The 25,425-nt window shown below is 35.4% G+C and overlaps 1 protein-coding gene across 1 annotated transcript; it reads right to left on the bottom strand.

Annotated features, from left to right (window-relative positions):
• Positions 1-11,599: 11,599 nt before the first annotated feature.
• LOC120088629 (proline-rich receptor-like protein kinase PERK15) lies at positions 11,600-18,099 on the bottom strand. Its single transcript, XM_039046045.2, has 8 exons — positions 17,138-18,099; positions 15,340-15,870; positions 14,401-14,487; positions 13,998-14,068; positions 13,284-13,360; positions 12,730-12,874; positions 12,465-12,626; positions 11,600-12,344 (listed from the first exon to the last, which is right to left on the bottom strand). Exons 1-8 carry the CDS (start codon positions 17,724-17,726, stop codon positions 12,057-12,059), a joined length of 1,950 nt encoding a protein of 649 aa, XP_038901973.2. The 5' UTR covers positions 17,727-18,099; the 3' UTR covers positions 11,600-12,056.
• Between the last annotated feature and the right edge of the window lie 7,326 nt (positions 18,100-25,425).

A 25,425-nucleotide genomic window follows, 5' to 3' on the forward strand; every position in this document is an offset into this window, starting at 1 on the left:
TGATGTATATATTGTTCCTGAACTAAAAATGAACCTTATTTCTATAAAGTGCTTATTACAATTTAAATATACTGTTTCTTTTAATTTGAGTAAAGCGCTTATTCATAAAGATGGTGTTTTTATTTGCACAGCAAATCTAGAATCGAATTTATATGTGCTAAAGCCGTTAGCCACTCCATAATACTGAAATGTTTAGAACTGTCGTAACTCAATCAAAACGTCGACGAATTTCTCCAAAAGAAAATGCCCAACTTTGGCATCTACGTTTAGGGTACATCAATCTCAAGAGGATTGATAGATTGGTGAAGAATGGACTTCTAAGTGAGTTAGAAGAAAATTCTTTACCTGTGTGCGAATCTTGCCTTGAGGGTAAGATGACTAAACGACCTTTTACTGGAAAAGGTTTTAGAGCCAAGGAGCCTCTTGAGTTAGTACATTCTGACCTTTGTGGTCCTATGAATGTGCGAGCCCGAGGTGGCTATGTGTATTTTATCAGTTTTACTGATGATTACTCTAGGTATGGGTATGTTTATCTTTTGCAATGGAATTTTGAATCCTTTGAAAAGTTCAAAGAGTTCAAGGCTGAAGTTGAAAACGTATTAGATAGACGAATTAAAATACTTCGATCAGATTGGAGAGTTTTTGGACTTCGTATTTCAGGACTATTTGGGGTTTCGCAGAATGGTGTAGCAGAGAGAAGAAATAGGACCTTGTTAGACAGGTTCGCTCGATGATGAGTTAGTTTCCTTACCGGACTCGTTTTTGGGTTTCGCAGTGGAGACTGTGGTGTACATACTCAACTGTGTTCCCTTCAAGAGTGTTGCAAGAATACCTCTAGAGTTGTGGAATAGGCGTAAAGCTAGTTTACGTCATTTTCGCATTTGGGGTTGCCCTACACATGTGCTTGAGGCTAATCCCAAGAAGTTGGAACCAGGTCAAGGTTATGCCTCTTTGTAGGCTACTCCAAAGGTACACGAGGGGGTTATTTTTATGATACAACGAAAAATGGGGTGTTTGTTTCAACAAACGCTACTTTTCTAGAGGATGATCATATAAGGGAGCAAAGTCCACGAAGCAAAGTCGTGTTGCGTGAACTTTCCAATGAAACTACTGAAACTTCAACAAGAGTTGTTGAAGAGCCTGCTACATCAACAAGAGTTGTTGATGGGAGTTCATCTAGTAGGTCGGTTCCACCTCAAGAGTTGAGGGAAGCTCGATATAATGGGAGGGTTGCGAACCCATCCGTTCGCTATCTGGGTTTCACAAAAATCCCTGCTTTAGTAGCAGATGGTGACGTTGAGGATCTGTTGTCTTATAAGAAGGAAATGGAGGATGTTGATCGAGATGAATGGGTCAAGGCCATGGATCTCGAGATGGATTCGATGTACATCAATTCAGTATGGGATCTTGTAGATCCGCCTGATGGGGTTCGCCCTATAGGTTGTAAATGGATCTACAAGCGCAAACGGGGTGCTGATGGGAAAGTACAGACCTTCAAGGCTCGACTTGTGGAAAAGGATTATACCCAGGTAGAGCGAGTCGACTATGAGGAGACTTTCTTTCCTGTTGCCATGTTAAAGTCGATCCACATCCTTCTATATATTGCAGCTTATTATAATTATGAGATCTGGCAAATGGATGTCAAGACGGCCTTTCTGAATGACAATCTTGAGGAGATCATTTAAATGGTGCAGCCCAAGAGATTCATAGCCCAAGGTCAAGAGCAAAAGGTTTGCAGACTGAATCAGTCCATTTATGGACTGAAATAGGCGTCTCGATCTTGGAACATAGAATTTGATGTTGCGATCAAGTTGTATGGCTTTGACCAAAACGTTGATGATGATATCCTACTCATTGGGAATGATGTAGGTCTACTGACTACAGTTAAGAACTGGCTAGCGACCAAATTCCAAATGAAAGATTTGGGAGAGGCTCAGTTTGTTCTAGGTATACAGATCTTTCGGGATCGCAAGAACAAAGTGCTATCACTGTCTCAGGCATCGTACATTGACAAGATATTGCTCAAGTACTCGATGCAGGGCTCCAAGAGGGGCCTACTACCGTTCAGGCATGGAGTCACTTTGTCTAAGGAAATGTGTCCTAAGACTTCTCAAGAGGTTGAAGAGATGAGATAAATCCCATATGCATCTGCCATTGGCAGTTTGATGTACGCGATGCTCTGTACTCATCTAGACATCTGCTATGCTGTAGGCATAGTCAGTAGGTATCAGTCTAACCAAGGTCACTGGACCGCAGTGAAGAACATCCTCAAGTATCTTCGGAGAATGAGGGACTACATGCTCATGTATGGTTCGAGGGATTTGATCCTTACAGGATACACGCATTCTGACTTTCAGACTAATAAGAACTCTCGTAAGTCCACATCAGTCTTTACTCTTAACGGAAGAGCTGTAGTGTGGCGAAGCATTAAACAGGAGTGCATCGCCAACTCCACTATGAAGGCGGAGTACGTAGCGGCTTGCGAAGTTGCTAAGGCGGTCGTCTGGTTCAGAAAGTTCTTGACATACCTGGAAGTTGTTCCAGATATGTCTAGGCCCATTACCCTTTATTGTAATAATAGTGGGGCAGTGGTGAACTCCAAGGAGCCAAGGAGTCACCGGCGCGGAAAACACATAGAGCAGAAGTATCATCTGATCCGCGAGATAGTGCATCGAGGGGACGTGATCGTCACGTAGATCGCTTCGGAGCACAATGTTGTTGACCCATTTATGAAGGCTCTCATGACTACAATGTTTGAGGGTCACCTACGGAGCATGGTTCTACAGGATTTCCCGCGGCAGAACTAAGGCAAGTGGAAGATTTTATTGTACTAGGCTTTTATGCCCTAGTTTATTGTTTTGTACTAAGTTTTTGTACACCCCACTTCGCTTTAGGATAAGTGGGAGATTGTTGAGGTTAATGCCCTAAAGTCTCCTGTCCTGTAGTTTGTAAACAATATATACGAACACCAGCGATTGTTAATACATGATATTTACTTCATATCTTGTTGTTTTACTTGGTTCTTTGTTTTATTTACTTTACCACAAACCAATAAACATAAAATCCCTGGTTATCTGTATGTGACTCAAGCATGTATGCAGTGACATATAAGTGGATCATGTCTTGAGTGTTAACCAAAATGGTCTGTAGTATATGGGTAAAGAAGGAAACCTTATCCTGGTAATGCTACGGACGTGGCCTGCTTTGTGGAATGATCACAAGTGTTGTGACTTACCACAGTTGGTCTGATCCTGATCATTCGTGTTGGGGATATGCGATGGGGGGCATCCTATACAAAGAGTTTGTATAAGACCTAACCATGAAGTGTTAATGTCTTGTTATATAATACCGTTCATGACAGAGACTTCACTTTACTAGGATGACCATAGGTAACATGACCTCAATCTTGAGTGAGTTGGGAACTTCTGCCATTGAGGGCGGTCCTTTGATTTGTATGGGTGCGAATAGCCAAGTCGCCGATTCAAACCTACTATTTTGGGGATTCGTCTGATTTGGGAGTTGGGAACTCAGCTACACAAGATGGAATTCACTCCTTCCCCGAGGCAGAGATAAGTAGATAGATGGCTCCCTTAAAGGCTGATTCCGGGACTTGAACGATGTGGCACCACATACCTTCTCTTGGTCCGAGAGGTGTTTACACATAGTTGGACTATGTTGTATTGTTCATTAAAGGAATCAATGGTACTTAAGGAGTGAGATGTAACTACAGGGGTAAAATGGTAAATTGGCCCAGTTGTACTTACGAGCATCTGTGAAGAGTCATCGTACTCATGATTGGTTATATCCGATGGACATAGAAATATATATGTGGTAAGAAGAGTTCAGCTGTTGGTCTTTAGTGGAATCACTGATAGTTAACGGATGGTGGACCTTGTGGTTAAAGAGTGTTGTCAGCTATTCACGTACCGTTGAAGCTTCGAGCCATAGGTCCATTAGGTCACCCGGGTAGCTTGGATAAAGTCGAGAACTAGTGTTTGGGTTAATTTGAAATGTTCAAATTGATAAGAGGAAGTTCAATTATATATGATATAATTGGACTGGTTAGTTATATATGATATAATTGGCTAAATGTATGAGATACATTATTTTGGAGGAAATTAGATATAAATATGAATTATTTCAAGTAGAGGAGAAAATACTGTAGTGAATATATGATATCAAACTATAGGATATAAATATAATATGATTGTATTTATTAATTAAATTAATTGATTAATTATTTGATAATTAACCGATTAATCCACGTTCGGACGTGGGAAGTGGGGTTGTGAAGGTTATGGTAACCGGCGGATTAAAGCAATGAAAATAGTTTTCATTTTATTTAATTCAGTTGTGCATTCGGAGCCCGTGCCCAAAAAAATCCGTGAAAGAGCGATCGCGAGACCCTATATGATAGAAGCTTTTTCGTCTAAACAGTCGTCTACTTCATGCATTCTCTAAACGATCGTATACATCTTTTCTAAACGATAGTTCAGTTTTTCCTAAACGATCGTGTAGCTCTACTATATGATAAGCATTTCCGCTATATGATAGCAGAGTTTATCTCTCACTTGCTTATCGTCTACACGACGTCTTCTCCTCCGTCCTCTACCAAACTCACCAGAGCCCACTCTTTGGGTTTTTGACGCCGAGGATACCCGGGTTTCTTTTGTTGTGGTGTTATCCCCGCGACATTGTTCGTGTACGCTATAATCATACTGTTGCAGTTGACAGACTCGCTAGGTGCTAGTAGATCGGTGGGAGGTTTTCCGCTGCGTTGGGTTCACTCATACAAAGACAGTCTTCATTTGGTATGAACCTTTTTCCCTTGTTATATTTTGTACTCTGAGCATGTCGATAATGAGTTTTATATGCATAACTGTATGAATGGAATGTATGTCGTTTGTGTTTCGATCACTGTGAAATCGAAGCGATCTAAACCCGCTCATGGAACTTTCGGTATGAGATCCTTCATTTAGAACATGGGTTATCTAGCCTTTGTAAGAATGTTAGACCCTAAAAGGAGGAAGCTTGCTAGTAAAGCCTACGAGTGTGCCTTTATAGGTTATGCCATAAATAGTAAAGCCTATAGGTTCTATGACCTAGTAAACCAAGTGATCATTGAGTCAAATGATGTTGACTTCTTTGAGAATAGATTTCCCTCTAAATCGAGAAATAGTAGGGGCTTGGGATTTAGTAGTTTAATCCTATTTAGAAATCCTACCTTTATAGAGGAAGTCGACCCAGAACTTAGAAAAAATAAAAGAACTAGAACCATCAAGGATTTTGGGATGACTGCCAGACCTATAATGTAAAAGAAGATCCTAAAGATCTAAAAGCAGCCCTATCTTTTATAGATGCCAACTTATGGCAAAAAGCTATAAATGATGAGATGGACCCTCTTGAGTCAAACAAGACTTGACACTTAGTAACCTGCCTCCAGGATGCAAAGCACTAGGTTACAAATGGATCCTAAGGAAGAAAGCTTGGACCTGATAGAACGGTTGACAAGTTTAAAGTTAGGTTAGTAGTAAAGGGCTTTAGACAAAGAGAAAACATTGACTTCTTTGACACTTTCTCCCTATTCACTAGAATTACCTCAATTTATGTTTTGTTTTCTCTCGTTGCTCTTTATAACCTCGTAGTACATCAGATGGATGTAAAGACCGCCATCCTAAACGGTGAACTTAAAGAAAAGATTTATATGGAACAACCTGAGGGCTTTATAGTCCATGTTCAAGAGAACAAGGTTTTTCAAGTTAGATAAATCTCTTTATGGTCTGAAACAAGCTCCTAAGCAATGACATGAAAATTTGATAACCTAATCTTATTTAAAGATTTCAAGGTTAATGAAAGTGACAAATGCATCTATTACAAGTTTGAAAATAATTTTTGCACTATCATGTGTCTGTATGTAGATGACTTGTTAATATTTGGGTCGAACTTACACATCATAAATGATGCAAAATATATGTTGAGTGGATATGAAAGACTTAGGAGAAGCGAGTGTAATCTTAGGCATAAAAGTGACTAGGCCTAAAAAGGAAATTTCTTTAGATCAATCTCACTATGTAGAAAATATTCTAAAGAAACATAATTACTTTGAATGTAAACCAACATGTACTCTTTATGATCCTAGTATTAAGTTGTTCAAGAACATTGGTGACAGTGTTAATCAAATTGAGTATGTGAGCATCATAGGCAATCTTCGATACGCTGTTGACTGCACCAGGCCTGATACATCTTATGCTGTAGGATTACTTTGTAGGTTTATAAGAAGACCTAGTGTAGAGTATTGGAATTCTATAAAAAGAGTTATGAGGTACTTGAAGAAAACTTAAAACCTAGGATTACATTATCAGATGTTTCTTGCTATCTTGGAAGGGTTCAACGTTGCTGACTGGAACTCCCACTCGGATGATTCAAAGGCTACAAGTGGCTATATTTTCAAAATAGCAGGCAGAACTATCTTTTGAAAGTCCAAGAAATAAACTATCTTAGCTCAATCTATGATGGAGTTAGAAATGATAGCACTAGTAACAACTAGGGAAGAAGCAGTCTGGCTTAGAAATCTACTACGTGAGATTCCCCTATGGAAAAAGTCGGTAACAGCCACACTGATCCATTGCAATAGTACTACAGCAATCGCAAAAGTTCAGAACCGTTACTACAATGGAAAGAGACGATAAATATGTCATAAGCACAATACCATTAGAGAGTTCCTCACTACTGGTGCAGTTAGAGTGGATCATATACGAATTGATTAAAACTTGGCAGATCCTTTGACGAAAGAACTGACTAGAGAGAATGTTTTCAAAACCTCAAAAAGGATGGGATTCATGCCTATAGAGAGATGAATCACTTATGAAGAAACCCCAACCTATAGACTGGAAATCCCAAGAAACAGGTTCAATGGGTAATAATTGATCACAAGTGATATATTATGAATCATGCTAAAATGAACACAGAGTTCCCTTCCTATGACCTAGAATCTGAGCATGATATCCTGAAGTGTAAGAAAGGTTGAACTTAGGTCTTAATGAGATCTATACTTGATGTTAAGTGGGGTACATAGCTATAGGAGTACTCTTGATAGACTCACATACGTGAATGTGGAAGTGAGGGCTGCTTCTTATGGAGTTTTAGGCAAACTCTCTAGAGCGTTCACTAAATCGGGATACACGTGTTAGGCCTTAAAGCACGGGCTTTCAAACTACACCCCATGTTGTCTGTGAGATGTTAGAGATAGAGTTCAAAATCATGAGTTGCTCTAGTATATTCTGAATCATCTATACTACATAAAGGTTCAAGTCGTAAGACACCTTTGCTTATGCACAGTATTGTATAGACGAATATTGCTATGCTTTTCTTATTTTCAAGTGGGGGATTGTTAGTGAAAATTTAAGCTTTAAAAGAAAAAAAAATATTTTGAGAATCTCACATTGTTAAGATTGGGGAATGAGACCTCACTTTTATACTCCCACCTTAGTTGTGGTTTTAGGCCCCAACGTGTATCTATGTTTTAGAGGGAGTGAAAAGATAGGCAAATATGGGTTTGGTGGACATCCCACACGCGTGCGTCGCCGTTCAATCGGGTGCAGCGTGTGTGTATGATTATTTTTTATTAAAAAATTATTTATTGTTTAATTAAATAAAATAAAAAGTTTTCCACTGGTTTCGTGGTTCGCGCAACTTCCCACATTTTATGTGAGGTCCATGCGCACATTCCAAAGTTGCGAGCGCTTCTCTCCCCATTAGTTGCGCGAGACAGTTGGCTCTCGAGGCCTATAAAAGGTGCAAACTTTTAGCAATTTGATCATCTCATTTTCATCTTTCACAGTCTTTTCTCTCTCGAACTCTTTTTCTTTTTCGTTTTTCAAGCATTTCAGTTCTGACAAGTATGAGTTTTTTCGATCGAGTACAGTGCATTTTTGTCCGAATCAGTTTTATAAATTCTGTGTTGTTTTATCCTGGAACAACGTGACAATTTCGTAGAATTGTTTGCACACTTGGGCAAAGTCGTGGAACGTCTTAAAGAGAGCAAGATCCGTGACTCAGCCTATAACAAGTTTCTGTTTTGCAGGTTCCATTTTCTTGACGACCACTGTTTGTGACTGTTTGCTATTGTCAAATCTTGTCCATCGGTGGGTAGCTGTTCCAATAGATATGAATGTATAACTTTCACTGAAAATTATCTTGTATCACTCATAAACAAACGGAAAAACCATGTCTAACTTATTTTATTTCTAATTTAACTACAACCTTTCTATAATATTAGTCAATCTCTAATCACATTTTAAATAGTTTTCTCTAGCTAAACATACCCAAGCCATGTTGTACTTCCCACACCTAAGGATGTTGTAAGGACAAAGAGTTTTAACTAGGGGTGATCATCATTCAGTTGACGTCGATTTTGGGCTCAAACTGACACCAACCACTGACATGTAGGTATAAGCCAGTCAGTGTTGGTCGACTTTGACAAAAGTGGTAAATTCGATCAACCACCTGCTCGATTGGGCAACCGATTTCATCGATTTTACTTATTTGGAACGAGGAGACTTAGAAGAGACTCAAAATACAAAATTACAGTAAAAAATATTTAAAAAAAAAGAGAGAGAGAAGAAGAAAAGAGTGGAAAAAATGGGGGAAAAAAAAAAAAAAAAAAAAAAAAAAAAGAGAGAATTTTGTTTCTTTCTTCTGCATTTTTTTTTTCATTTCTTCTTTCTTCTTTTTGTTCTTTTTTTTATGTCTTTTTTAGCATTGAGGATCAAATGAATTTCTAAATCAAATATAGAACGTAGAGCATAAAGCATTAAACATATAACATAGAGCATAGAGCATAGAGTGGAGAGCATCAAACATCAAGTATTGAGTGAATTTCTAAATCACTGCAGGTAGTTCTTAAGATCAAATGGATAAATTCATAATGTGCTAATGGAACATAAGACCATTTTCTCTTCATATCTCAATTGTGGACTACTTTTTGTTTGGACTTCTAAAAAGAGGTCCTCCATTAAAAAAACCCGAAGAAATAATGAAACTTTTTTTTAAAACTAAAATATAATAAAAATATATATTTTTTCAAATAGGTTATGTAGATATTATCTATAAAGTGAAAAGCAAGGTGGTTTTAAAAACCAGCCATGGTTTCCATATATCCCCATCACCAACCAGCCATCACGTTGGGCAGGGGGCACATTCGACATGGCAACACATTGTCCTACATATTTTTTCCCTTTTAAATAAGCATAATTTTGATCGGATCGGTCAGTTGAGCTCTAATTTTTAGCTCTCCGACCAGCCAACGGTCGACTTTTTATACTGAAAAACCAACCGCTGACCGTACAGTGTAGAAAACCAACCACTGAGTTGCAGATCAAATGTATGAGTGATAAAAATGAGAATAAATATGGTCTAAATACAAGCATATATTGTTGATGAAGTAATAAATTTTGAAATATTTCAAGAGTCGAATCCCACGAGACTATTTATACAATTCAATTTTTCTAAGAAAGCTTTCCGAAGCAAACTAAAGGGTAATCAATAAATAAGTGATTTTAAAGTTGAATGTTGATAAAACAAGTAAATAAGAGTGTTGAACAAGGTTGTAGTTATGCTTCAACCAAAAGGGTAGTGTGCCTTAGGTAATGCGACCGCAACATACCAAGACAATGACGTAGTCATGAGCACGAAACTCCTATTTGATCTTGTGTCAAGTTCGTTTAGAAGTTCTAAGTAGCTAATGTTTATATTTCTATGGTTAGCTAGATCTTTGATTAATCACATGCAACTTCTTTACACCCTATGGTGCCCCTTATTTCTAAGGCGACCTGACAGTCCTATTTGTAGGCTCTTATTCTCATATCCGTTTGTGACATCAGTTTATATCCTAACCTTCTTAGTATTAGGACTCCATTAGATTGCTAAATTAAGTGATCCATTTAACTTAACAATATTTTTCCACAAACTCAATAAAGAAAGAATGCAAAAGAAAAATAGGCATGAAACATAAGTATTGCTCAAGCCATAAAACCCTAAGGTATCCATATAACTTAATCCTTTAAAGAATTTAACTCATGACTAATGATAAAAGAATGAACTTCATTAAATCAGAAATCATAGCTACAAGATGGTATTTAACGGATAAATAAAGAAAAGAGGAAATTGTAAGAAAATAAATTAAATAATATTGGAAATACAACTCTAATATGCCTGGAGGAAAATCCCCACTTTCCTAGTCTTTACCGAGGATGATTCTCCTTTTTCAGATGAGAATGACCTAGAGTGATCCCCAATAGAAAAATGAGAGTAAAATATGATAGAGTCGTGGATGGAGTGGAGAGTTGATGCTTGAATTGAGAGGCTTCTTGTGCTTTATATAAGCCAAGGTGGTTGAGAAATGACCTAAAATCATGCTCTCGACGTTTACCCATCATTTTAGGCATTAAATAACAGTTTTGACCGAAAAATAACAACTATAATGATTGGGCACAAATTTAAAAAATTAGGGCTTTCTGATGTGGTTGCAATAAATCTAGTGATGTGGTCGCAATGAAGTCAAAATCTGCAAAATAGTAAAAAAATCAATCTAAAAACTCATATAATCATCCCAAATCACTAAAAACACACTTTAGACAATTCAAAGGACGATTACTCATGTTATCTAATTTAGGACATCTCGAATCAAAATATCACAAAAAGTATCTTTTGATATAAAAAAAAATATTAAAATAAATGGTAAAAATATGTACATTTTGACATCAGTTAGTTGCTCACCCCTAGTTTACCATCGTCAGCCCAACATGTTTTATATCCTTCATCACATAAACATTTCTACCAAAGTATGAAACACTATGTCTAAACTTTCCTTCCATTATAGTGAAATGTAATAGTGTAACATTCTGAAGACCTGCATGCAATTAATATTCAATTTCTCATCTTGAACAAGAGAAAAAATGGACAAACTGAAAAGTAAATTAATAGGAAAATTTTTTATTGGACTTACATTTCACAGTCAATTTTTTTGTTTTTGTTTGTCACTGTTTTGTTTTTTTTAATACATCTATTTTGCTTTAATTCTTTATCGTTGCATGCTAATACCATTGAGCCAACCTCATTTAATTTGACAAATTTTTTACAACTAGTTCTATACATTCAATTTATTCATTATGGCTGGACAAAACTTTATAAATCATCTTTAAATTACATTTTTTCTACTAAAAAACCTATGTTTTTTGCCTACCATGCAAAACACAGGTCCTACCGTATGATAATGATCATATTACGAAATCAACCATTTGTGAGATATGATTGAACCAAAAGATACGAGTTCAAACTTTTAAAACTAGTTCAAATAATAAAGATCAAACTAAAACTACATACACAAATTACATCAAATTCATAATTTAATTGCTAAATTGAGTTACATACCTCAAACATAAAACACGAATCCTCAACCATGAGATAAGAAGTTTTCACATATTTCTTCAGCATAATTATTGAATTGAGAAAAAAAAAAGATAGTAGAAATAATAAATATAGTAATATATTAATGAAATCACACAAACGAGAAGCAAGATGAAAGAATGCCAAAGCCAAGAAAAGAAAGATTATCCGCCACAATAATTCATTCAAGAAAATGAATTATATATACGTACACATATTTGTGTTACAAACTCTGATCAAAGAAAAGAAACTGAGTGAGATCCATAACCTAAAAGTAAACAAAAAAAAAAAAAAAAAAGAGAATTCATCGATCGGCCAGTCCAAGCTTTCTACTCATGACGACGATGATAATCACAAATTCAAAATCAAGCAGAACATTCAAATCAAAAGAAGAAGAAAACGAGTCATTTGAAGGAAATTTGAAGGCCTATTAGTAATTTTAATTAGAGGTGCCCTATGAGAAGAAGGAAGAATCGAAACAATGTTTTACGAGTGGTTTTAAAAAAGTTAAAATCACTTGTGTACGTCAAATTAATTTGGAGTGATTAAAGACGTGTTTTAAAGCGATGAAAGTAATTTTAACAACTTTAAATTTACTTCGAAACATGTACTTAGAGATTAGAAGGTGGTGCGATGGGGGAGGATAAGTGGCTAGGCTTCCGACTGATTTCGCTGCTCGTTGAGGAAGGGTTTAGGCCGTATTCGCTAGTGCCGCCGTAATCGCTGCTTGTGTACTCACGACTGTCCAACGCCACCTTCCGGAACCTCTTCATGTCGGCGCTATAGGAGCTTGCGTCGTACTCTGAGGATGTGCCAGACCCGAAGTATGAGCTCTGCCCTGGCTTTACTCCGTCGTTCAAATCATCCAGCGACACATCACCTTCTAGTGCTCGTACCACCTGCCATCAATTATCACTTACTTCACTCTATATATCTTATCTATTTTATTTTACACAGTTAGATTAAACTAGGTTTTAATTCTACTTGTTTCATTCGACCTATCTAAATATACTACAAACCTGGCTCATTTTGGGACGGCGGCGAGCCGAATGGCGAATGCAAGCCGCGGCGCAAGCCACCATGCAAGCCATTTCTTGGGCATCATAGTTCTTCTCCAACCGTGGATCAGCCAACTCATCATAGTTTCCATCATTCATTGCTTTTGTACAAAGAGGCCTTGACTGCATTAACGATTCGAACAATTTTTTTTTTTATTAATTTAAAATTTTGGAGAAATTAATTAATAAATAAATAAATAACTTGTAATTAATTAAAATTCCAAACCCAGTCCACTAAGCTGTCTTCCATTTCTCCGGCCGTGTCCACCGGTTTTCTTCCGGTTATCAGTTCCAAAAGCATTACTCCAAATGAGAATACATCTGATTTCTCTGTTAGCTTCCCACTTGATGCATATTCCGGAGCCAAATATCTACATGTCGTTATGGTAAAATATTAGAAGTACAGTTGTCTCATATCGAATAGATAATAATGAATTTTAAATACTATAAAAGAAGTGTATAGCTTTGGTTTCAAATTGTTATACTTTAATTTAAGTGTGCTAATCTTAGTTTAAAAAGGAAATGATTATGAAATTGAAATCGGGAAGAGAATTACGTGCGATTGTAACCATTTTTCACTTGGTAGATTTTCCTCTGGTTTTGGAGTTTTTCCTATAAATTCTTGTGTTTCTTGTTTCGTTGTATTCTTTTGATTTCTTAATTATTTTTCTACTTAATCTTGAGAAGTATTTTTCTACTTAATCTTGAGAAGTATTTTTCAACAACTAGTAATGAATAAAAACACTAATTATCATCTTAAAGATTGATAATATAACATACCCAAATGTGCCCATAACGCGAGTGGATACATGAGTGTAATTGTCTTGGTTGAGCTTTGCCAATCCGAAATCAGCCACCTTTTTAGGAAAAAAAAATAACGTTATTATTTATCAATACCGAACTATTTTTTTTTTTTTAAATACTTGTTTTTGTTTTTAGATTTTGGATCTAGTTTCTATTTGGTCCTCATATTTCAAAAGGTTAAAATTTTACTTTTGAGACTTGAGTTTTATTTCAATTTAGTCCCTAAATTTCAATATTTATACTTTTAACCTCGATTTTTCATTAAACACTTACTTTTATTTATTGACGTTAATGTCTATTAATTAGTCAAATAATTATGAAATGAAATTTTAAATTTAATTTTAATAATGACTAACAATAGTGAAACTTATTCAATTATAATTATTTCAAATTATTTAATAGACATTAACAATAAAGACGGTAAGTGAGTATTTAGTGAAAAATTGAGGCTAAAAGTATAAATCTTGAAATTCAGGGACAAATTGAAACAAAATTCAAATTTCAAAGGGTAAAATTGTAGTATTTTGAAACTTAATAACTAAATTGAAATCAAACTCCAAGCTTAAGAACTAAATATGTAATATTTTAAAATTTATAGATAAAATAGAAACTAAACCTAAAACTTAAGGATCATATATATATATATATATATATATATATTTATTTATTTATTTATTTATTTATTAATACCTTAGCTTCGAAACTAATGTCTATAAGAATATTGGCAGTCTTGATATCTCTGTGGATGATGCGAGGATGACCTGCAAGCAATATACAAGCATTTGATTCAAATTATATATTTATAATTTTGTTATTTGAAAAATTATTTTAAATAAAAAATGGTTAAAAATATTTACAAATAATAGTAAAATATCACAATTTATCTGTGATATATCGTAATAGATTATTATATATGTCTATCATGATACAGATGGATACTAGCAATCTATCACAAATAAATAATAAAATTTTATCATATTTATAAATATATTGATTCATTTTTCTATATTTGAAAATAACTATGATATTTTGTAGAATAATAATAATAATTAGAATATTAAAAATATATTAGTTATATCAAAATAATGCTTACAATCTTCGTGGAGATAAGCCAGGCCCTTGGCTGAGCCCAATGCGATCTTCACACGTGGTGACCAGTCCATTGGTGGCCGCCCCTTGCCTGTAATTATATACATATTTCAAATCATATTATATATTATAGAAGATTTCTGTTCATTTATGGAAATGTATGGACATACTATTTTGTTTAATATATTATAAAATTATCAAATAATTGTGGGATAATATTTAAGAAATATCGATTGAATATTTAGTTCTGGGGGAAATGTTACTTTTATCCACTCATATGTAGCCAATTTTGAATCTTAAATTTTAAAATTCATAAAATCAAATAGACTATAAATGGCATAATTTAGTAAATATTTTCGTCTGATTAAAGTATATGTCTTACGAAGAGGTTAGAAGATCAAATATGAATATAACTCGTTAAAATATAAGTGAATAAAATGACACAAATTCATTTAGAATTAAACAATTAAAAAAAAAACTAAAAATTATAGATCCAAATCTTTACTTATGATTGTACCTTAAGAAAAAAAAATACTAAAAAAATATTAGCTATAATTAAAGATATTACTTGCTAACATGAAGATAACTCAACTCACATAAAATATATATTGCTAACAAAAAAAATTTCTACCTCACCAATGGTAAACTATTTTTTGTTATTTTTTTTAGATAAAGACACCTATTAATTTTCTTGAGCAAGAAACTTCAATCCCCTTCTCGACATTATTCTATTAATTTTAAAAAAAATGTTTGAGTTTTTTTTTTCTATTACTTCAATGAAAAGGATTGAGAAATTGAAATCTAAATTATTTTTTGTGTGGTGAAATGATCCTGATACTAGTTAGTAACGAGAAGATTGGTTCGAATCTCTCACTCCCATTTATATTAAAAAATACTAAATATGATAAAATTACTGATTTTTATGAATGGATGGGAAACATACCATGAAGGTGGAATTCGAGGTTGTTATTAGGGACAAATTCGTAAACCAACATCTTTCGGTCACCGGCGATGCAATATCCGACAAGGGACACCAAATGGCGATGGTGGACGCGGCTGATGATCTCCACCTCCGCCGCGAATTCTCGATCTCCTTGCCCGCTTCCCGTTTTCAGGCTTTTCACTGCAATTTCCTTGCCGTTGGGCAGCAATCCTTTGTGAACGTACCCAAATCCCCCTTGCCCCAACAGATTCGCCGGAGAGAATCCCCCGGTCGCAGCCATCAGCTCGTCGTAAGTGAAAGTGCTCTTATTGAATCCCAGTGCCACCGATGGGTGTGGTGGTGGCAACGGTGGCCCATGTGGTCCCGAGAAATTTGAGCTCATGTCACTGCTCACTAATCCCGGTGGAGGAGGAGGCGGCGGCGATGGCCACCCTCCTCCTTGGCCCCCGCCGCCGATTGGCGCCATGTTCACAAAATGTTCGCTCGGGTTATTCCAATTGTGATTCCTTCCATTGTAATATGGATCCCCACCTGCAATTTTACATCACCTCTCATTTTCAATCCATTCAAATTCAAACAAACTAGTCTGACAAAAAATTGGATACTTTTTTAAAATAATATTTTAATGCATCTCAAATATAGTTTAATAAAATAATGTCATGTAACATTTTTTTTTATGATTTGGAAGCAGTCATTATTGTTCCATTAGTTTTTTTATTTAGATTTTGTTTGGCTAGGTTTCTTGTTTTTATATTTTTTTAGGCAGTAAAATTTTGAAGTTAGGGAGGAATTAATAAAACATAAAATTGATATTTTTTTTTTAATCTGTGGAGACCTCAAACTCTTTGGTTTATTTTTTGAAAACTATTTTTAAAGTTTTCAAAACTCAAAATTTAACTAGTTTAAATATTAGTATAAAAGTAGATAAAAACATGGAAATTTATAAATAAAAGTAATATTTACAGGTTTAGTTTTAAAAAATTAAATCGTTATCAACATGACTTTAATTAATTTAACTGTCAATTTACAACTTATCTAATTGTTCAAACAAAAATTTTCATATTATAACGTATAATATCTTTTAAATTAAAATTTGTCATATAACAATGTGTAATGACTCTCTAAACTAAATTAAATATATATATATATATTTCTATTGAGTTATTTTATTTAAAATGATTTTTTATTGACTTTTAGTTGGGTCTTGGAGTTTAAACCCATGGCTTTATTTGTCAATTAATAAAAATCTTTGGTAAATCTAGATTTTTATTTTTTAATTAATACATTACTAACAAATATAGTCTAAAACCGTATTAGAAAAAATTTAAAGGTGGAAAGTAAAATTTATGGTTCTCTCTTCTTTTTCTTTTTTTTTTTTTTTTTTTTTTGAAAAAAACATTTTATTTATTTATTTCAAACAGTTTGGAAAACATTTTAAAAGTAGGGAAATTTTCATAATCATCTAAGTTTAAAAGTCTAATTTGATATAATTTTAATAAATTTGAAGGTTTGAAGGTTCAATTTTTAAAATTGAAAGTTGAAATGTGCAAATGTCACTATATTTCAGGATAGTAGATAGGGAGTATTAATATATATATATATATATAAATTTAAAAGTCTAATTTGATATAATTTTAATGAGTTTGAAGGTTTGAAGGTTCAATTTTTAAAATTGAAAGTTGATGTGCAAGTGTCACAATATTTCAGGATAGCGGATAGGAAGTATTAAAATATATATATATTGTAAATTTAAAATTTAAAAATAAGCAATTAAATATTTTTTGCGTATATGATTTACCTTTCGGATCGGGCTGTTCATCGTAGTACATGGAACCACTAGTTCGCTTCTTTTTCTTTCGACTGCAAGCAAAGAATATCAACGCCATAGCGAATAGCAAAAATCCTGCCGCCACCGCCACTCCTACAATGATCGGCACCGCCTCTGGGGCAGAGCCGCCGGACGACGAATCTGAGGATCGTGAGTTAGGCGTGATCGATTTCGGAGACGGAGGAGAATGCCTCGATGACCCATGCGGCGGAGGAGGCGGAGGCGGTGGTGGTGGCGGAGGCGGCGGAGGAGACGGTGGAGAAGAAGAAGAGTTGGAATCCTTTGGCGGTGGCGTCGAAGAAGAGGAATCATCAGTAGGCGGCGTGGAGTCGTTAGACGGAGGCGGCGGCGGCGGCGATGCATCGGGCGGAGGTGGAGAAGTATCATCAGATGGAGGAGGAGGAGAAGAATCCGGCGGAGGAGGAGGGGAGGAGGAAGAGGAAGAATCCGGGGGAGGCGGAGAAGAATCTGGCGGGGGAGCAGTGGAAGGAGGTGGAGGAGAAGGAGGAGGAGAAGAGGAACTGGAACCGGAATCAGAAGAAGGGGAAGGAGAAGACATTGGAAGAGTTTCCGGCAAAGGAATAGTCGTCGAATAGTGCCGGAGAAACCCTCACCGGTCCTCCACGGTGGCGAAAGGTAGTAAATTAGGTACTCCTGGAAGAGGAAGAAGAAGAAAGAAGAAGAGAAGAAAATGGATGTAATGCCATGGAAGAAACAGAGAAACAGTAATTGTTGTTTTTCTGCTTCAACGTGGATCGTCTCCTACAAAAGAGGGGAAAATGGATGTGCCTGTCTGTTTTTCATGGAGTTCATAGTTCCAACCCAACCTTTTCTCATCTTCTTCTCCGTAATTGTTGTTTTTCTGGTTCAACATCTTCCCCACTGTTTCTCTATATTCATGCTCTGCCTCTCCATCTTGTTTCCCCACTATCATTTCACATCCTATTCTTGGATTTTTTTTATAAAAAATTTCCCTTCCTTTTTTAATAACTAGGGCAATTGCAAATATAATAATCACCCCAAAAGTACATGTAGATATAGTACAATTTAAATAAATTTGCATAAATATGTCATAAAGTGTATTTCTATAAGAGTTTATCATATATAAATTATACTCTGTAATTTTTTTAAAATGTTATTATAGACTTAATTATCAGTCATAAGAATGCTATCCATTAAAATTATTCTTATTATTTTGAGGCTAAAAGATACTTTTGCTGATTGTTGTTGTTAGTTTCATGAAAAGAAACGATTCAATTTCAAAACTTTGGTTTATAATGAATTAGTCTTTCTCTATATTTTTTATTTTGTAACTATATATATAGATCATATTTAGTAATGATTTTGTTTTTAGTTTTCTAGTTTTTGAAATTTATGTTTGTCTTTTTTTCTTCCTAAATTTCAATATCGATGATATGGATATCGAGATTTCAATTTTCGAATATATTGATAAAATATCGATATTAAATGATGTTTTGTAAGTAAAAAAAATTTACAAAAAAAATTTATATGATTAATTAAGTTGTTTTTACTCTCAAACTAAGTTATGGATATTGTTATATTAGTATTTTTATTTGAAATTTTAAAGTGAATCTAACATGCAACATATAGAAATCAAACACGATGATGTACCAAGATATACAATAAATACTTAATATCAATAATAAGAGTAGGGATAGAAACACAAAGATTGGTAATCCAGTTCGGTGTAATATCACCTACTTTGAAATGCTCGGTGGAAATAAACTTCACTAGATAAAGAATTAAACAATTACACAAAGATTGACTCCTTTTTTCAGCAACTTCTCTCAAACATTGAATGTGTTCCCCTCATTACACCATCTACTCATTCTAGGTTCTTACTTTCCCTATGTGATTTACTAAACTCACAACAAACAACTATAGTCTGATCGACCACTTGTAGCACCATCAATAACAAAGTACATCAAGTTCAACTACAGTGCATAAGGGTTGTGACTTAGACAATCTCTAAACTAAAAAACTCTTTGAAAAAGCTATAAGATGATTCATCATTCGAAACACATGTGTTAAATAAAAAGCACAGATAAGCACTGTAATAACAAACAAAACTAACTGCAAGAAAGCAAGTAAAGGCACAAAGAAATTGGTAATCTAGTTCAATAAAATCCACCTACGTCTAAGGGGCAGTATTCATGTTTCTCGTGATGTGAACTAGAAGTGTATTGTGTGAGGAAGTGGAAAATAGGGTGCAAGTGAGAGTATGAATGATGCATTATCTTTCTAAGTAACGATTTTGGATGATGTGTGCAGGGATGCATTACACTCCTCCTAATGCGTTCAAGTTTTCCTGAATCAGATCCAAGTATAATTCTAATTCAGGTTCCTGGTAAGTCCAAGGTTGAACTCAAGGATTTAGATCAGAATTAACGCAGGGTTTGTGTTGTAGCTAATGTAGAAGGATCCTAAGTAAATGTTGGATGAGTTTTATTTACACTAAGTTTACTGCATGCGTACAAAAAGATGCAAAAGGTCAAGTGGAAAACATGGGTTCATGTAAAAATGGTGTTCAGTGCAAGTGGTATGTGCTGATCTAAGTGAGATGTACACGTGTGAGAATGTGGTGTGGATGGAAATGAACTTTTCTTGCTTATAATCCAAGTATGTATAGATGTGTTGGGTTTCTACTTAGCTTTTATTCAGCAATTCTCAATGCGAATGCCACATAAATTTCTATCTCTAGGATGCATGCGTTAATCACATAAAGTAATGAAACACTAGTGCCTTTATCTCTAGATATACCAAGCATTTTGACTTAATGCTTACTTGCTTATTCTCTCGAATAATTCAAGCTAGAATAACTTTAACCAAGTAATTATATTGGCTTAAGCGTTTAGAGATTGAACTTGCATGAAATCATGGATGCGTCTAACATACAGCGAGAAGTAAACAGTAGTAAAGTATAGTGGATCAAATATGTGATTTCATAAAGAACAATATTGTCTTTATAATGTCAATACTTAATCGAATGGGATGAAGAGAATGAAATTGAGATGAAAAGAAAAGAACCAAATTGCAGAGTACAATCTCTTGTCTTCTTTGGCTTAATTTAAATGTGTGTACAACCAACTTGTGGAAGAAATGGAGGAGAGTTCTCTCTCGAGCTAGGTCTTCTTCACCCCTTGATCAACGATGTAGATGGATTTTTTCCCTTTGTTTTCTTCTTGCAACAACAACAAAGCTCTAAGTCTTTCTAGTTTTTGGAGTTATACATAATGAGCTGATTATCCTTCTTCTGGTTGGATTTCATCTATTTATAGGCGTTGCTTTTCACCAGCTTAATGATGAGGCAGCATTAAATTCTATATCCTGGTCAGCCACTTGATACTCAAACACTTTTCATATGCCGTCAGTCAGTTGTCCATGCTTGCAAGTGGCGATTTGACACAAACAACCTAAGTCAATGAACCTTTGCTGTGTTGATATCCCTCTGACGCATGTCCATGCATTAGCTTCGCCTGCGATACTTAGAATCTGTTAGGGTTTGTGCCCTAAAGTCTCGTATCCTGTTTGTAAACAACTTTGTAAGAACGCTTGTGTTGTATAATATATATATATATATATGATATTTACTTCACTGCTTAACTTTTCACATTTAGATGTTTTATTTTACCACAAAACAATAAACTTAATATTCCTGGTTGTCTTTATGTAACTTAAGTATGTATGCAGTGACATATAAGTGGATCATGTATTAAGTGACAACCAAAATAGTCTGTAGTATATGGATATAGGAGGGAAACCTTATCCTGGTAATACTATAGATGCGGCCCACTCTATGGAATTGTTACAAGTGTTGGGACTTGTCACAGATGGTTTGATCCTGATCATTCGTGTAGCGGACATGCGAGCGGGGGCGTCTTATACAAAGAGTTTGTATAAGACCTGAACTCAAAGTATTAACGTCTCGTCATATAACTCCGTTCATGACTGAGACTTCACATCACTAGGATGATCATAAGTAACATGACCTCAATCCTGAGTGAGTTGGGAACTCCTGCCATTGAGGGCGATCCTTTGATTTGCATGGGTGTGAGTGGCCAGAGCGCCGACTTAAACCTACGACTTTGGGGATTCGTCTGATTTGGGAGCTGAGAACTCAGCTTTACAAGATGGAGTTCACTCATTCCCCAAGCAGGGGTAAGTAGATAGATTGTTTTCTTAAGGACTGATCCCGGGGCTTGAACGATGTGGCACCACACACTTTCTCATGGCCCAAGAGGTGTTCACACATAATAGGACTATGTTATATTGTTCAATAGAGGAATCAATGATACTTAAAGAGGAATATGTAACTACAGGGGTAAAACGATAAATTGGCCTACTGTAATTACGAGCATCTGTAAAGGGTCATCGTACTGATGATTGGTTATATCCAATGGACATATAAATATATCTATGGCAAGAAGAGTTCAACTGTCGGTCTTTAGTGGAATGCCTGGTAGTTAATGGATGGTGGATATCGTGACTAAAAAGTTTAGTCAGCTATTCACGTACTGTTAGAGCTTCGAGCCATAGGTCCATAAGGTCCCCTTGGTAGCTTGGATACAAGTTGAGAGTCAGTTTTTGGGTTAGTTTGAAATGTTCAAATTGACAAGAGGGAGTTCGATTATACATGATATAATTGAACTAGTTAATTATATATGATATAATTAACTTTATATATGAGATACAATAATTTGGAAGAAATTGGATATAAATATGATTTATATCTAGGGGAGGAAAATACTATGATTAATATATGATATTAATTCATAAATTATGAATACAATGTGATCACATTCATTGGACGGTTAAAAGGGAAATGGGACAATGTCTCTTTTGTTTTAATAACGGATGAGTAAGTTGAAAGATCACTTTGAGACGTATAAATAGCTCACGGTGTGTTAAGCATGGGATGCGACGACATTTTGTTGAAGTGTGTCATCACTTAGAAAATCTGTGCCTATACGATAGTGCCTACACGATCACATACCTATACGATAGTGCTAAGCGATTATTTAACGATTACACTCGTGCACGCTATTTACTAAATGATCGTTTACCTTTTCCTAAGCAATCGTTTAGTGCCCGATATTTACTAAACGATTGTTTACCTTTTCCTAAGCGATTGTTTAACGCCTGATATTTACTAAACGATCGTATAGATGATCGCTTAGTTTTTTTTCTACACGATCGTCTAAACGATCACTTACTTTTTCCTACACGATCGTTTTGACAATCGCTTATCTTTTTCCTACACGATCGTATACTTCACCTAAACGATCAAGCATTTTTTCTATACGATAGACGAGCCCATCTCCCACTTGCTTGATCGTTGTATACGATCTCTCTTCCTCCTTCCCTCTACCAAATCCGAACAAAGCCCATCCTTTGGATTCTCACTCCAAGAATACTGAGGGCTCTGAGTGGTGATGTCATTTCTATTTACGAGCCCATCTCCCACTTGCTTGATCGTTGTATACGATCTCTCTTCCTCCTTCCCTCTACTAAATCCGAACAAAGCCCATCCTTTGGATTCTCACTCCAAGAATACTGAGGGCTCTGAGTGGTGGTGTCATTTCTATTTCCTTCTGTTCGTGTGGAGACTGTTCGAGGTAGACGATTGGGTTTTATATTTGCTATGAAGAAGAAGTCTTCAACTGGTATGATCTCTCGATCTCTTTAGCATTATGAATGCATTTTAGTATGTTTGAATTTATATGTGGAAATTCTGTCACAATGAATTGGAAAGATCCGCTTCCACTCGTAGGTACTCTTGAATAAGAGTTCCTTTAGAATCTTTGTGAAATTCTACGATAATATGCGTCAGTGATGCAGCTTTTAGCAATAAACATTATTTTGTAAAAGTTTAGTAGTGTTTGATTAATTCCAAGCGTTTTCTCTAAGAATGTTGAGATTTTATCATTAAAATCCTAATTGTTCCAACTTTTGAGAGACAATAACTTGTATTTCTACAAGTTATCAAGCAGTGTGCCCAGAAAAGATAAACCTGTTAGGATTGGTGTCCTAATTCTCCCGGAGTCTCGTAGTTTATAAACTATACACATTGTTATGAACAAAATAAGAGTTGTTTTATTTTGCATCTACTCATATCCAATAAACAAAACTCCATGGTTATTATACGAAAACTTAAGCATGTATATGAGATATACAAGTGGATCATGCCTTAAGTGATAACCTAAAAAGTTCTGTAGTATAAGGATTAAGGAGAGATATTTGATCCTGGTGACACTACCGATACGACCCGCTTTGTAGAGGTTTATAAGTGTTGTGAACTACTAAAGATGGTTGATCCTGACCATTCATGTGGAGACATGCGAGCGTAGGTACCCTATACAAAGAGTTTATTTAAGAATGGACCACGAGATGAATGATCTCTTTATATAACGCCGTTGATACTTGAGACTTACATCTCACCTAAATGACCATAGGTGACATGACCTTAATCCTGAGTGTTTTGGAAACTTTTGCCTTTGAGGGCGGTCTTTTTATTAGTATGGGTGAGAGTGGCCAGATTGCCAACTCAATAAGCCTACCTTTTTGGGGATTTATCTGATTTGGGAGCTAGGAATTCAGTTACACAAGATGGAATTCACTCCTTCCCCAAAGCAGGGGTAAGTAGATAGATTGCTTCCTTAAGGGCTGATTCCAAGTCTTGTACATAGTGGCCACAACTTCTCTTTTGAAGAGAGGACTCAGTCATAGTAGGACTATGACTTATGTCCATTAGAGTTATCAGTGGTACTTAAGGACTTAGATGTAACTACAGGGGCATAACGGTAAATTGGCTCAACTGTACTTACGAGTGATCTGTGAAGAGTTATCGCACTATTGATTGATTGATATGGACACAAAATATATTTGTACTAAGAAGAATGCAACTGTAGGTCTTTAGTGGAGTACCCGACAGTTAGGGGATGGTGGATTCCGTGACTAAAGAGTTTAGTCAGTTATTCACGTACCTTTGGAGCTTCAAGCTACAGGTCCGTAAAGTCCCTTTGGTAGCTCAATGGATTCAAGTTGAGAATCAGTTCTTAGGGTTGATTTGAAATGTTCAAATTGACAAGAGGAAATTCGATTATATATGATATAATCGGTGTGGTGTATGGGATACATCAAGTGGAGAATTAATGTAAATATGATTGATATTAAGTACCATAAAATAGAAAAAGAACTATGATTTATATGTTTCATTAGATGAAATATTAAAACTATAGGTTATAAATATAATGTAAGTTGGTTATCATATATATTTATAATAATATTAATTATTTGATAATTATTTCTTTTTCTCAATAACCAATTGAGTGGGAGGTTATTGGTGGTTTTATGGTAACCGTGAGATAAAAGGAAAAATGTTTTCCTAAAATTATGAAGAGTTGCTTGATTCAGAAAGAAACTCACAGAGATCCTGTCAAGTGAAATTGTTTCACTAAACTAGAGAGACTAAACGATCGTGGTGTGTCACTATATGACAGTTTACTTAGTTGGCCGTAGCTAAACGATCGTAGGGCATTGTCTATACGATAGGCTGCCATCTTCTACATGATTGAGCATTTTGTCTATACGATAGACACTTCTCATCTCCTACTTGCTCAATCGTCTACACTGTTGTTATTCTTCTAGTCTCTTCCTCTAACCAAGTCCATATAGAGCCCATCTTCTGGATTCTCACACCGAGAATACCAAGGTAACCATTGTGGTGGTGTCCTCACTCAACTCGATTGAGTTTGAGGTTTTAGAGGTCGTTCGTTGGGATCATGATCTTTAAGATTGTTCAGTTCGTGTTCGTTGTTGATCGTGCTATGTTACGGTCATTGTGTTCGAGCGTTCGTGATCGAGGGAGTTTGAAGAATGAGTCTTCAAAGGTATGATACTCCATCCCTTGATTATCTAAAAGCATGCTGTAATTTCTAGTTGTTGCATGATCGATTAGTTTCTGTTTATTGGCTGTAATTGTTTATGTTCAATTTCGAATGGAATTTGGAATGATCATTCCGCTGCTCATGGAAATCCTCATATCTAATTTCATTCAAATCCACTAACATTAAATAGTCAATTTACAATGTAGTACCTATTTGTAATTCAACGACTACCATAGTGGCTCATGTAAAGCCCAACTCACAGATCACCTAGGCTCCCTCTAGATATGAGACTCCCTCTCTATTCAACTTAGGCTCTTCCTAAGTGTGTTAATATTAGTATTGAACACTTCA

The sequence above is a fragment of the Benincasa hispida genome, chromosome 10 (genome assembly GCF_027475165.1).
Source record: "Benincasa hispida cultivar pf3 chromosome 10, pf3_genome.v1.1, whole genome shotgun sequence".
NCBI lineage: Eukaryota > Viridiplantae > Streptophyta > Magnoliopsida > Cucurbitales > Cucurbitaceae > Benincasa > Benincasa hispida.

Excerpts from the sequence above, each read along its gene's own strand:
- LOC120088629 (XM_039046045.2), bottom strand. The coding sequence starts at position 17,726 with ATGTCTTCTCCTTCCCCTTCTTCTGATTCCGGTTCCAGTTCCTCTTCT. Across the intron at positions 14,488-15,339 it reads CCTCGAATTCCACCTTCATG|GCAAGGGGCGGCCACCAATG; the intron begins GTATGTTTCCCA and ends ATATAATTACAG. Across the intron at positions 12,875-13,283 it reads CGCGTTATGGGCACATTTGG|ATATTTGGCTCCGGAATATG; the intron begins GTATGTTATATT and ends AACGACATGTAG.